The 15,937-nt window shown below is 30.1% G+C and overlaps 1 protein-coding gene across 1 annotated transcript in view; it reads left to right on the top strand.

The window, feature by feature from the left end:
- The window catches only part of LOC142317737 (uncharacterized), a 65,771-nt gene extending 50,654 nt beyond the window's left edge, over positions 1–15,117 (top strand). The window contains exons 10-11 of the mRNA XM_075354285.1: positions 6,322–6,374; positions 14,530–15,117. Of these exons, the coding sequence (XP_075210400.1) occupies positions 6,322–6,374; positions 14,530–15,102 (626 nt within the window). The 3' untranslated portion in view covers positions 15,103–15,117. The remainder of the gene's footprint in view (positions 1–6,321; positions 6,375–14,529) is intronic.
- The last annotated feature ends 820 nt before the right edge of the window (positions 15,118–15,937 follow it).

Raw genomic sequence — 15,937 nt, 5'->3', positions numbered from 1 at the left:
CAATCTTAAACAAATTGCAAAAAAATTGATTGCAATAAAACCCTGTAAAAAAGCATCAGTGATGGAACAGCAAATTCACCAAACAGTGAAGAAGAGACATCAAACATGGCTATTACACCAATCCCAAAAATCAGAAACATCCTTCCAAAATCCAATAAAACAGAAAAGAAACCACCTGAACTCTAAGGAAAATAAAAAGACCATAAAGACACTGAAATCAATAGAAGAAGAATTCAACAAAATGCAGTTGAGAATCTTCACAAAACCTTCAAAAAACAACTCTAAAAATACCTTACTAATGAAGGATGTAAACCATAATCTGGCCCATAACAATGAAGACTGTGAAAATCCTAGCTAAATATTTCAAGAAACTCCTAAATTGTGAAGAATCAATAGAACTCCTGAACTTGAACATCAGCACTCCAATAACAGCATCACTGGATGTTGTTATTTACCCCACCCACAATAAGTAAAGTTATCAAGCACTGGGTGAGATGAAGAATTACAAAGTGGCGGGAGAAGATCAGACCTTTGTAGAGATCTGGAAACATGGAAGACCAGCAAAAATTTCCTTTCATCAACAGGTTTTCAACATCTGGATCAACTACCACAACAGTCTTCATCCATTTGCTGGACAAAACAGACCCCAACAACTACAGGGGAATTTCACTCTTAGATACAACATACAAAATTCATTCAAGAACCATCCTCAACAGGATCGGTTTACAACTTGAGAAAGGACTAGGAGAATATCAGGGAAGTTTCAGACCCTGCAGGAGCTATCAAGATCCAGATGATGAGTTTAAAACTAATAATGGATTACAACAGAAAAATAAGCAGACATGGGTGATATGTTTGAAGACTTCAAGAAAGCAAACAACTGCATCCACAGAAAATCTGTACTAAAAATTCTAACATCTCAGACTACATCCCAAATTAATAAACGTGATTAAACTGACCCTCACAAAAACTAAGTCAGAAGTGAAATTCAGAGGCGAACTCTCAAAATTCTTTGAGATTAAAACAGGACTATGCTAAGCAATGGACTCTCACTGCTGTTATTCAACTGCGCTTTGGAAATATTAATGAGAGAATGGCTCAAAAAATGCTTCCTGCCTTGGTTTCATTGACGACTTGGCACTGCTAGCAAACAACATCGACGAAGCTAAAACACAGATATTAGAACTTCAAAACTTTGCAAATAAAATTTGCTTCAAAATATCATTTGAAAAGACAGAAATTATGGACAAAAACAAACACAATTAAAATTGGTAAACACAAATTTTATTAAGTCAAAATAGTAACCCAATTTAAATATCTCGGAGAAATAATAACAAACAACTTAAACGAAAAAACCTCAATCCAGACAAGAACAAACAAACTAGCTTAACACAAAAACTAACGTTGTACATTTATAGTAAAAAATGTCTATCCATAAACATAAAAATAACAATATAGTTATAAAACCAGGAAGCCGTATATGGAACAGAAACACTCATCCACCTTAACAAACGATCAAAAACCAACAGTCTCCAGAAAAACAAAAGTAGAACTGGAAGAAACTGTATCAAAAAGATAGGCAATGCTGGGTTGTGCTCAACAAAGTCATGTACAACGTTAGAACCCATCACTGATAACATGCGTAAGGAGGAGATTAGGATTCTTTGGTCACATCATGAGGATGCAAGATTTAAAATTTCTGAAACAGCTGGTACAGTACAATCTCGACTTGAAAAACACAAAAATAAGATGCAGATCGATCAGAGAAATAAGAGAGGATCTGAAGGAAATTGGCCTTACACCACAGACAAGATAAAATTAAACGAAAAGATCAAAGTCAAAAACACTAGCTTCACACTTACATGAAAGAAACTCGCAACATGAACATTTTCAACATCAGAAAGGGTATGGAAATTGGAATATATAAAAAAGTACTGGGAAGACTACAAGGCCCCAAACAGTCCCTCCAAAGAGATTTGGATAATCGACTGACTAACGTGATCCTATGTGGTCATAAAAGATGTTTTTAAATAAAAAAGTGGTTGCAAAAGTATTAACAATTAAAAGGTTTAGATAGCTGCCATTTTTAAATGGATTTAGAGGTCAGATTCATTATTTTTATGCAAATAAACCTCTAGATACCCTAGTAGTGTAAAATTTCAGCCACGATTAATGATTCCTGAGAAATAAATTTTTATGTTAAAAATATCAAATAGCTAATAAATGGTAAACTAAGCATTACATATGTGATAAATATTTTTTATTTATTTCAGTTTATTTATATTTTTTTATTTATTTAAATGTAGGGGGCCATTCCCTGAATTCTTGAAATGGTCTTTATAAACATTGTATATAAGATTTTTTTACCTGTTCTACTGAATCAAAATCTTAACTAGTTTTGACGAAACTTGGTGGAGTGTTGTAAACCTATTTGGAATAGAACCCTATTGACTTTCAATCAAATTGATTCACAGCAATCTGATTTAGAGACAAAAAACTGAGTTTTTGGGTAACTGAGTTTTCAAGGTTTTCTTGTTGTAACTTGGAGGATGACATGTTAAAATGCCAAAATTTGATTTTTGTGAGCACCACCAGGTGCAAGCTGGTTTCCCAATGTTCCCAAAACATCAAGTACGAGGGCGGTCCAGAAAGTAACTTACATTTGTGCCTAGCGTGGAGATGAGTGGGGATAGAGCCATCTTGGAGTTAAAACGTTTTTACACTCGTATGCATCAAGCCGTCATAGTGTGTAGACTGTGATTTTTCAATTTTGTTTGTTGTGAATTATTGGAATGTGCACTTTAATAGAAAATCCTGTGAGTTGTGAGGTGCATTCAGTTATTAGGTTTTTACTGACAAAAAAGTCAAACCAATTGAAATTCATCGCCAACTTTGTGAGGTGTATGTAGATGGAATAATGAGTGATGGTGGAGTGGGGCAGTGGTGCATTCAGTTTAAAAGTGGCCCCACCAATGTTCATGATGAGGACCGCAGTTGTTGGCCTAGCCTTGTGACTGATGAACTGATGATGAAAATCAACAATAAAACTTGTGAAAATCACCGCATTATGATTACGGAACTCTCGCTTCATTTTCCCCAAATTTTGTGAAGTTTGCTGCTTGAAATTGTATCTGGGAAGCTTGTTTTGTGCAAGATGAATGCCAAAAATCTAAGGCGGCAGATTTCTACAGAGAAGGAATTGAAAAACTTCTGCATCATTATAAGTGCCTCAGTTTAAATGGTGACTATATAGAAAAACATTTTAAGATATTCAAATGTATATCATAAAATTTATTTTTTTTATTTGGTTGGTTTTTTATTTCAAAATCTAAGTTACTTTCTGGACAGCCCTCGTATGTAGCTGAAATCAAATTTTGCTAGCAGTACCAGGTGCAAGCTAGTTTTATTATAGTATTTTAGTTTTACAATAATCCAAAATGCAATCTGGTATGAAGGAAAGAGATTGGTATCCAAAAAATCAGTTTTGAAGTTTTAATCATTTTGGGTCAATTTGAACTTTTACTTTTTTTGAGCACAGCTCCAAAACACACAAATTATTGGTAACAGTATCAAAGTAGGTTGTTGGCAATTAGCAGTGTTAAGCGATTGCAGTCATAACTCACCAACTACGTAAAAAGGAGGAAAAAACACAAATATAATGTATTATTGGAACAGTACACAGTACCTCGCAGAATTATAAAAAATACATGATACTGACATGAAAATAAAAATTCTAAAAAATAAAAAGCAATATGTAATGGCATTATTTAAAAAGAACTTTTCATTTGAAATTAACACTAACTTATAGAAGTTCTATTTCATAGATGGAATTTTTCATAAGCCTAATGGATAAATTCCATTCCACCTGTTTGCGGATTCCTACTATTTTTTCCTCCCTATATTTTATTTAGCATAAATATATATGAATTTTTAAGAAGGTTGGGTAATGTTTTATAAGTACTCTTAGATTAATCATCCAGTTTATTCCATTCATCATTACTAACCTAACCAGCAAGTGTAATGCCCAGTATGAATAGTAGTTCCATGATGAAACATTACTGTGTTTAGTTTAAATATTTTTGTTTTAAAGTTGAATCTTATCTTTCAAAATATTATTCTTCATGGAAAAATGCCTTTTTTTAATCAGACCGTATTCTAAATTATCATATTCTGGTATTAATTGTACAATAAGTATAGTGCTGTAAGATATAATTTTCTTTTGAGATCTTGTATGTGTGGTTTGTCATCATAACAGACAGTCTAGTATCATTTCCCTATTATTATATTCATTGTTCAGATTTAAAAATTATATCTTTTTATTGTTAAAATTGATTCTATTGGTATGTAACAGGTATTCATTTAGTTTTTCCATTCCACAACATAACATTCTTTAAATATGTTTGTAGAATTATGTAAAATTGGAGATATAACAAAATAGCAATTAAGAATTCTTCAGCATCTTGCTGACAATGTTCTGTAAAACTGAGACCAATTTTTTGATATAATTTTAATGAAGATATGGTTTGTCTGAGTAGAAGAATTAAAAACATTTTCATAAAATATTTCATCTTCATCAGCTCTTCAGTTTTTATTGATTCATCAAGAAATATTATATTATTTAAATTTGTGATATAACATTTGCATAACATTAATATCTATCTAATTTTTTATAAATAATAGACATAAATAATTAGACAAATATGCAACTATAATGTATTTATTGGAAAATACATGCAGTACCTGATAATAATATAAAAGAATTAGTACAACATAACATAAAATACAAACAAAAAAAAAAAAACCAAAAGCAATATTATTTTCAAAAATCATTACAGTAGTGCACCATCCTTTCTTAACTAAAACTGGAAATCTGCCTGTCTGATGCACTTAACTGCGACAAGAGGTTTTTTTTTTTTTAGTATAAAGGTTTTTCTTTTTCAAAATTCTTCATTCTTTACAGGTGGAGCTTTTAAACCACATATCGTATCTAATTTAATAGTTGAAAATGTTTTATTTAAAATTATTATATCTTTTTTGATGCTAAATTCACAGACTACTGTCAGCCAGAATGTCCTTCCATTGAATCTTTTTAACATTTCTTTGCATTGCACCTGAAAACTTGTTTGTGATGTTACTTCCTTTAGATTATTCTCTGTATTTATGACAGTTGAGTCTGAATGTGCTAATATATTGTCATTATCTTTGTCACAGTCTTTTTTTTGCCAATGGAAATAAGATTTTTTATTGTATCCTTATCAAGTGTTAAGTCTAGTATGTTGTCTTAAGTCTGAGCAAGGTGAAGTAATGTTAGATTTATCGTATTTTATATACCAAAGCTGTAACATGCTATGGTACACTTTTGGTGATGGATTTTCATTCCAACTGTCTTATGATAAAAACAATTTTTCTAGAGAATCATGATCAAGTCGAGAAGTTAAGAGTACATTTACATTGTAAGTTTTCCAAAAGCTAAAGAGAGAGCATTTATAGAAATAATAAAGCTCCTAAAACCTTACTGGCCTTTCATGTCTGGCATTTATTTTTTAAATATTTTTAGAAATTCGCAACACTTCCTCCAAAATGCTTGTTCTCTAAAGTGACACCACAGCTGTCTGAATTGTGAGTTTTATACTATCTACTTTTGTAAAGCATCAAAAAGGGAGTTCATTTTTTTCCAAAAATTGTAATATTTGCAGCGACTAATTAACTGACTCTTCCTGGAGCAGTTTTCATTCCAGCTGTTGTATAGCTAAATAAAGATGTGAATGATTCAGATGTTTTTAGAAAAGTGTTTGGCCATATATATGTAGTACTTATGAGCCCCATGAGACATCCAACATTCAGTTTCAATTTAGGTAAAATTTTTTCACTTGCTAGTAAATTGTTCCTTAACAATTTAAAAAAAAAATGAAGATTGTCAAAGAAAGTGTAAATCCTTATCCTGCTATTTATGGTAAGAACAATCTATTTTGTTGATCTAGAGTTTATTTTATGGTTTTACTATGGGTAATGAATGTTTTGATAATTAAATCTGCTGTGATCAATTTCTCTAACAGTCAAAGCAGTAGCTGAAAGCATTTTATTAAATATTAATGTGCAAGTTCTTTCGTTGTTCCATAATACTTAATTGCTTTGTTTTTAATAAAAGAAAATATACAAAATATGTTATTTGTTTTCCACACAATTTATTTAAAAAATCACAACTGTTTTGGTACAAGCAGTAACTTCCACAGGTGTTACAAACAGATTATATATTATATGGCTTTTTTTAAATAAATTTTTTGAAAATAAAATAACATATTTTATTTTCTTTTGTTATAGTGGATTTTCATCAAGTTACAGCTGCATCCATCAGTTATCTGTTTTTAATATCTGTAAGCATTCTTTATTATAACCCGTTTTAATAATTTTTCAGAAGGTAGTTTAAGGCATATATAGAAATTATTTCAGCAATTAGATCAAATTGTACAAATTAATTTTTACCTAAAAAAGGTGTACTTGGAATTATTTACTCATTAAAAAAAAATTCCTTAAGTTATTTATATTGCCCATAGTTAATGATAACAAAAGCATTTTGAAGTTGAACGATAATTAAATTTCTATCCCATCATTAAACTAATAATTGTTCCAGGGCTGTGTTATAGTTATCAGCATGTAATAAGTAATATAATAAAATAAAAATTAAATTAACAAACACTACCAAAAAAAAAAATATATATATATATATATATATATATATGTATATAATTACATAAAACACCTAGTAATCACTTATAGCAATTTGTAAAACTCATACAAGACATCACAGACAAAACATCACAATAGACTGCATACAAGATGAATGCCATTAATTTATATCTTTCCTTTAAAACATTTAATTCACTGATATGTTAAGTAATGTAATTACTTAATTATTTTGTTTAATAAGAGCTACTAACAATCCTTTTGACATCCAGAATAATAAAAATCATAGTTTCTGGCACGACTGAAATACTAGATTGTATAACACTCAGCAGCAAGGTTTCTCTTTGGCACCCCCACATTTTACCCCCTTGCATTGACTATTTTAGGAAGTTGATTCACATTTTATAATTGATAAATTTGATTTATTAATGTATTAAAATGTAAAATACAATATCTCCACAACTTTGCTACAATTTGTACTTGATAATTACAAATGAGTTGTTCAACAACCAAGAACTAATTAAAAGTAGTTAAGTCCAATGTAAGTACAATTAGATTTTAATGGAGATCATATGACATGTTCGTTAATGTATGTAGAATATTTTCATACAAGTACAGATCTCTTTGGCTCAGCTGTCGCATTCACAAATGAAACACAGCATTTTTGTGTAGCTGGATTTTTGACCAAGTAACATACCAACAACTTTTAAATCCCCACAAATTCTCCAAGAATATTTTTCATAGTTCATGTATTTTAGCAGAGCTTTGAGATTTTCATATGTCTTCTTGAGATGTACTGAATGTGCAATGGGCATTTCCAAGCCAAACAAATTTCCATTATGTAAAAATACACCTTTGAGGCTACGTTTTAACAGGTCTATAAATAACCTCCACTAGCATGGATTGTAAGTAACATTAAAAAAACTCAATTAACCCTCAGTATCACAACAAAAACCCATAGAGTCTTCTTTAAAGAATTTTAATTCCTTATCTCTAGTACTATACCAAGAGAACAAAACTAAGGGTAGTAGAAGATTTTTTGCTTTCAGTCTTGACCGAAGCAATTGGGTGGCATCTTTTGTCAGATGCCCTAGTTAAATCATTAAATCCATTTTGACTGAATAATTTTGGTGCAGAATCTTCTTTCGGCTTGTAATCATTAGCATTATTGCATTCATTTTCTGAGCTGCTCTCCTGTGGCACATCTTCACTGGAGGTGGAACTGGGATAGGGAGAGATTCACTATGCATAACAGGTCTTTGGGTGAAGGTGAAGGAATGTTCGGATATTGTGTATCCTTCTTACTTTTTGTTTTATCACCTTGAATGTTTATTATACAAAAATAACAATTGTTAACATGATTTTGTGGCTCCTTCCAAACAATTGGGATTGCAAAAGGCATTGATTTTTTCACACCATTTTTCCACAGTCACAATCCTTCAGCACATGCATGTCATACCTTGTGCGGTACCCAGCTTTTGTGTTCATCACCAAGCTTTATGCTGAAGTATGCGTAATAAACATTTCTCACAAATAAAACTAATGTCTGTCTTTGCTTAGCAATTACATAGCTACCACAAATATAACAGAACATGTTTGGGTTATTCAAACACTTGCAGGAACTCATTTCTAAAGAAACTGCATATGACAGCACAAATATAACTTTCCAGTCCTGTAGCATTTCAACAATGAACTACATTTCCCACCTAACAGCCAGCTGGATGTAACAAGTGTAATTCCTCTTGCCAAAATAAAATTTCCCTTCCTCCCAATAATAGTTCCCTTATGGAATTTACATTTAAATAAAAAATGAGTTCACTTGATTTGTAAAAATACTATGCGTGATAGAAAAAACTAATCAGATCTGAAATCAATGCAAATAAATACTTCAGGAACATGAAAAATGACAGAAACATAGAAAATCATGTTGCATAGTGTTATTTTCAAACGTTTCTAGTACTTTCTTTCATATTCATTTCCTGTTCAAGTGTTAAAATCGTTTTTATTCTGTGGTTTATGAGTTGCAGTTTAGAAGTTCAAGTAAAGAGTAGGCATTTTTAGTTGGTGAGTGAATGATTTGGTGTGTTATACTATTCTCTTTATTAATATACATTTTTTCTTAGAATGAAAATAGTATTTGAATTGAATGAAAGATTCATTTTCAAAAGTGTCCAAAATAGTTGCTACTTTTTTACTAACTTCTTACTAAAGAAATAAGTATTTAATGTTAGCCAGACAATGGAATTTTCAACAGATTTTGACTTTGTTGCATTTAAGGGTTGAAGTTTTCTTAGGGTAAACATTTGTATAATAGTCCATTTCCATCAATATTAAAAATATTTTACTCATAGGCGGTTATTATGACTTGAAGTGTATACCGATATATCAGAAAGTTTCTTTTAGCCTGCCACTTTCTCCTTGCAAATATTTAAAAATAATATTTGTCTACCTGAACTTATTCAGCCAACCCATACTACTTTTGAAACTAATCCAATGTAGATCTTTTTCAAAATATTCAGCCTTTTCACAAAAAATTATTCCATTATTGGATAAATTTGGATGGAATGATTTTAAATAATTACAATTCATAGTTTTAATCAGTATATCAAAGTCTGGGTTTTAATTATTTAATAATATATTCAATTTTAATATCAATTGAAAATAATATATTCAAGTTTTACAAAATATATTCATGATTTTTTGTAAATTGTTATCTGAGTATTAGCAGATACAAATTAGAATTCCTCTACTATAATTTTTATTCCTTCCTGTATAAACTTGTTTATAAGTTGTACTTTAAGATAATTTTTTAATTTTGTTTCCTCCGTTCGTAATAAGATGCAAAACATTTTGAAAAAGATAAAAACTAATGACAATAACACAAAAAAACAACTAGATACAGTAAATTATTTTGCAGAATTTCAGAGAAACACCATTAAAAATTATGATCTATTTATAAATAATGACGAGCAGATTTCTTTAACTTAATAAGTTTGTTCAAATTGAAGAATGTACAAATCAACTGGAAATTATAATTATCTTCAAATAGGCAAAAAATTCTCCTTAAAGTTTGTTTGAGTCCCAGTCTATATGTGCATACATAAATTTCATGTAAACATATTTCCAAAAACACTTAATTTCTGAGTTACACAGGTGAAAACTTTTGCACAGATTTTTATTCTAAAGGTTAATGGTGTATTACATTAAAATTCATGGACACTGGTTATTGGGAAAAAAGTGTTATGATATTTTAAATAACCATTTTTTATGTTTATAAAACTGGATCAACAGCTTCAGAGAAAATTGTAGTTAAGAAAAATTTATGGTCTGACACCCATTACAACCACTAAAGACCACACGCATTTGTTAATACCACTAAAGAAACAATACTTCTTAACAAAATATTAGAGAATTTTAATGCTGATAAAATTTAGCTGGATAAAAATTAAAAACAAATATTTCAAAATTTTTATCTATAAATTAAATTTAGCAAACTAAAAATTGTAACAGATTTAAAAATGAAGATTTCAGGCTTACCTCTTTGGAGAAGTGTAGTGGCTCTGGTTTCAAATCTGTGTTAGAAATACATGCTCCAAAATTTCAGTGTCATACTTCATACAATTTTAATTGATTTATAAAATGAAGATTTCAGGCTTACCTCTGTAGGGAAGTGATAGTGTCTCTGGCTTCATCTAGAAGGTTCTAGCTTCAAATCTAAGTTAAAAATATATGCCACAAAATTCCCATGTCATATTTCCACAATTTTTATCTTGTGTGTTGTGAATCTAAGAAATAGGCTTAAATTTTGCACTGGAGTTTATGTTACATTTATTTTAGTGTAATAACATTTTATATTTGAAGCAGAAATTAGGGGAAAGTTTTTCTGTAACTGCAACTCAAGAGCGAACCATGTTTGCACTTATATGAAAATTTTTTATTTAACTTGATTTATAGAATGCATTCCTGAATTATATCCAGTTTTTCATGGGACTTCTGTGTTTTATATATATGTATATACACACACACATATGATCTTATAAATATTACTGCTTGATTTTGTATAATTAATGAATTCACTGAAGAATTAAAGATTTAAGGGAGATTCTTACATTAGTGATATATTCTTATTTTATTGCAGATTTATTTTAAAAAAATATATATTTACATCACCAGTAATATTATTGAAAAATAAATTTGTAAAAATTAAATGAACTAGTGTGAAAACATAAAAGTTAAAAATTTGAAATAGTTGTGTTGTTTTTCAAAAGTTTAATGTCATTGAATTGGATTAAATTATCAATTCATGACATAATATTAAATAAGAGTGACATTGTTTATAATAATAGGGACATTGCTGATTTAAACAAAATAGCTTCATTATAATCTATCTATGAATTCATTAAAATATGCTTATTTTTAAATCTATGGATGTAATATTTTTTAATTGTTCTGAGTAAACTTATTATATGGAATCAATTGAAAAAGGACTTCTCAAATTTAAAAGCTTATAAAAAATTACTGAGATAACTTACAGATACGGTTGAGGTCTCATTTTATAGAAAGACACATCAAGTTTGTCACCCAACATTCACTTTGGTTCGATATAGCTTCCATTTGCATTGAGACATACATCCCACTGGAAGTCGATTTTATTCCAGATTGTAGCCAGCACTTCCGAGCATTACCTCTGCAGCTGTGGTGTTAATTTGAAGACTTAGTTCAACAAAATCAGCAGACAAAGATGGTGCATAAACCTGATCTTTAATGAAACTGCACAAGAAAAAATCCAGCAGAGTCAAATCTGGGGAGTTAGGTGGCCATGCAATTAGACCAATCCACTGACAACTAATCACTGATCTGAAAATCAGAATTTAAATCTAAATCTCAGAATTTTAGGTGGTAGTGATGTGGTGTCCTGTCTTGCTGATAGTAATGGCATCCATCTTGGTCATCATTGTATAACTGAAGAATTGGAACATTTTGAAGCATGTGCAGAAAAATGATAATATTTACTGTTGCCTCTTGGAAGAATAAAAGCGCTGTACAGTCTTTGTTTGCTTAGAGCACAAAAATACATTGACCTTAGTGCGATCATGAATGTGAAATATAGGATTTTCACTACCCTATATTTGGCAATTATGGGTGTTCACTTTGCCACTGATGCGAAACTTTCACTAATCACTAAAAATTACATTGTCTAAAAATGTATCATTGTCACCAATTATTTCCACAGAAAACAGCAGCTGAGCAACCTTGTCATCATCTGTAATGTGTTGAACTATGGTTAGTTTGTGTGGCCTCAAATACAATTGTTTATGTAATGTGCACCAAACAGTCGTTTGAGAAATTCCAGTCATGACACAAGTTGAGTTGGTTTCTTTAGACTACATGTAAAGCTTTCTCAGAATTGTTCCACAACAGCTTCAGGGACGTGTGGGTATCCTGGTGATTTTGTATGGTTAGCAGAAAATCTGTCTCAGTGAAGGTTTGGTGCCCAGAGTAAATTGAATGCCTACTAGGAGGCTCTCTACCAAACTGTCTATGAAAATTACGTTGAACTGCAGTTGCTGAGTGCAAATCGTGAAACCACAAAACCCAGCAAGCATGTACCACATCAGCAAATGTATCCATTTTTAACAACACTGGTGACTGAATTCAGTACTAATGAACTTCATAAAAATTTGAGCAAAACCTGCAGGAAAACTTTATGTGTTTTGCTGTGAAATGATACCTCAACCGAATCTGTAAGTTATCTTACGTTGTGAAGTTGTGAAGTCCTTTTTGAATCACCCAGCATTTACTCTGAAAATATTTAGGAAAATTTAACAGTCTCTTGTTATATGCATTTAACCTAAAGTTATAAGTATCAGCTACAGTTCATTTTAATGACAGTTTCTCAAGCTGTTATCAGTTCTTGTTTTACCTTCACTTTATTTGTTTTGATAGCATTAATTTAATAATGTAGGGTTATCAGCAGGCCCTTCGTATGTAATTGTGTATTGTGAATTATCTGCTATGTGTTTATTAAACACATAGCATGAACACATGTGTTTATGAAACACATGCTTCTTACCAGTATAAAATCCATGATTTGTTCTGTGTTAAAAGTCCAGCATTTGTGCTACATTGGATTAGTTTCAAAATTAGTTTGGCTTAGCTGAATAAGTTAAGGTACACCAAAAACTTATTTTTAAATATTTGTGTAGAGAAAGTGGCAGGCTAAAAGAAACTTTCTAATATATCATAAACACTTCAAGACATAATAACTGCTTTATATACTTCTTTGTATAACGTAATGTATTTCTTTGCCTAGTTTAAGTAAAAAATTCATATACAAACAAATTTTTTATATCATTGCATTACTTAGGTCCGATGTGGTTTGTTACATAATCTCTAGACCAAGCTCTTCTATCTTGTGAAGTTTCAGTAGACCCCTTAAATTATTGTTTTGAAATTACTGGTTAAGGAAAAATAATTTTAATGTAAAATGACTATATTTCAGTATTTAAAAAAAATATAATTAAAGAGGTCCATATGCCACCAGCATTTTTGTGATATTTGTATATATTACTTTTTAATTATATAAGTAATATATATATATATATATATATATCATATGGTTATAATTATTAAAAAGAAAGCTTTAAAGATACTATCAGTTTAAAAAAAAATAAATTGAAAAAGTGTAAAAATTGTTGAGTTTAAAAAAGTAATTATTTCAGAGTGTGCTTGGTTGCAATATTTTCATGTTTTCCCTAGAATAGCATTAATTTCCTGATATGTGTTTTATAATTTGTCGATTACATTGTATCAATTGCTAATGAGATATTAGTATTTTACTTCAGTTTTTATAAAGTAAGATTGTGTTATATTTATTTTCCAGTATTCTGGAACTATTAAACCACAGAAAATATTTTGTCTTCAAAATACAGTTGTACCTCACCAACATGGTTAACGTGTTTTTTTGAACCAACTGTATGCACAGAACCAGAGACTGAATCTTCAGGCAAATATTAAAATAAATAATATATTTTCTGCACAAAGGAGAATCCTAAGTAACAAAAGTGCTAAAATAATTTTATTTTACAAAAAAGTAAAATTATATAATTTAACTTATTTAATAAATGCAGACGTATGCATTAAAAAAAATAATAATTATAAATTTAATATAAAACTGATTAAAACAAACTTAATGATAAGCTTAAACATTAAGTAGAGTTAAAAAGTGTATAAGAATGTTAATTTTTTTTTTTTTTTAATTGAATTGCTTTGATTTTAATTTTTTTTAATTATGAATAGTTAAAAAAAACAATCTGAACTATATACAAATTAATATTGAAAATTTATCACATACATAGCATTCTTGAGCAACATTAGATGAATACAGAAAGCATATTCATTTGAAACAAATCATAGATATGGACAATAAAAAATTATTATTTGAGAATAATAAATATAGAACATTAAGTCACAAAAACCCCCAGTTGTTAGGGGTTCACTGACAATGACAACTTATTAGTTGTTTAGCTTTCTGTTCAATTTTTACTTTATAATATACAGTAGTGATTCATTTTTGTTTTTTAAGGCAGTAATGCATTAGTTATTGATAAACATCATTAATAAATAATATGTTTTCAAAACAAAAAAGTCTTAAGTAACGAAAGTGCTAAATAATTTCATTTTACAAGGGGTTAAGTTAAGGGGGGGGGGGGTTAAGTTCTAGTGTGGATATATAGGTCCACATAAATCAGTCCTCAGCCAGCAAAACCAAGGATGGTGAGGTACAACTGAATTGAGAAATTTCTATCTGTATGTAAAATTATTGAATTTTTACATTTTTGATAGGATCCAACAAAGTGGTACAGAGAAGCGTTCAGGCAGGCAGATTTCATCTTGGTGTTTGCATCTCCAGCTGGTCCAAAATCTGCTGAACCTCACAAATGTAATCCATATTTACATTTGGATAGAATTGCTCTAAATCAATTGCGCTTGATGTTAGCTGTGCCAGGTCCTTCATGTCGTGTCGTGTCTGTTCTTTTACCTGGATGCTCTTGGGAAACATTACCAACAGAGGCTACAAGATTACGTCAATTCACACTCCCAAGAGATCTTGACCCTTTACTGGTGTGTCTTGGTGCTGCTCCCCAGTGTGATGGAGGTGAGGGCTTAAGAGAAGCTCTTGCTAATGATATTCGTCCAGATCCGCAACCACTGCCTCGTCCTGAACCCCTTCTAAATGTTTCCAAGAAGTGCATTGCTAATCATCAAGTTGAACTTCAGCATCGGCCTTCTGAAATTTCCAGGATGAATCTAATGGGAACTCAAAATAAAGATTTAGAACCAGAAGTGCAGCACAGACCTCGCCGAGATGATACGCTGCTTGACATAGGAGACCTGAATCTATCAGGGGGGTGCTGATTCAGTGATTTGCATAGTGCCTCATATTAGGCAAAATCCATAGTGCTAGCATGAATAGAAATTATGAAGTAATATAAAGTGTTTTAACATTTGGCTGCTATCAATCATAAGGCTCATGGTGTATATATATCCATTTTAATGGTTAAAAAAATGAAAGAGAACTTTTGTCTAGTTTAAATTGGGTTAATTATCATTTTTGTTTTATTGACTTGTTACGAGATGTTAGACTTGATATTATTTTCTCTTAGTAGAGAATTCTTAGAGACTTTTCTCTTTTTCGTAGAGAATTATTTTAGAAAATTTATATGATGTATACTGATTTCAAGATGAAACATAAATATCCTCATCTTCTAGGCCTTTTGTAGGTGAAAAATAATAAAAATATAATGTATCATTAGTGTTAATAATAGTTGTTAAATTTTTAGAAAAAAATTGCTGTTTTTTAAGCGCGGTTAAGATATTTTTTAATTGGAGTGTAACATAACCATTATTTAGAAAAAAAAATTTTTATTTTAATTTTAATATTTAATAATAATTTGATGAAAAATATGTATTGATAGTGGTAACTGATATTTTCAACTATAATTCTTTTCATCTTCCAAGTAACATCTCAAAGCGGTTCATCAAATAAATATGATTTCTATTTGTATTACATATCCAAAAATCCTTATAGGTTAGTTTTAAAATGCTATGAGAAATTGTGAAAATATTATTTTTTTTATGTTGAAATATAGTAGTTTTGTTTTTTGTGTTGGTTTCATATAATATAACAGGTGTTACACAAAAGTAACAAGTATTTAACATTTTTTATTTTCTTGAACGTTTAACCATTCAT

Source organism: Lycorma delicatula, chromosome 1, assembly GCF_047948215.1.
Source record: "Lycorma delicatula isolate Av1 chromosome 1, ASM4794821v1, whole genome shotgun sequence".
Taxonomy (NCBI): Eukaryota; Metazoa; Arthropoda; class Insecta; order Hemiptera; family Fulgoridae; genus Lycorma; species Lycorma delicatula.
This window is presented reverse-complemented; position numbering and strand designations above follow the sequence as displayed.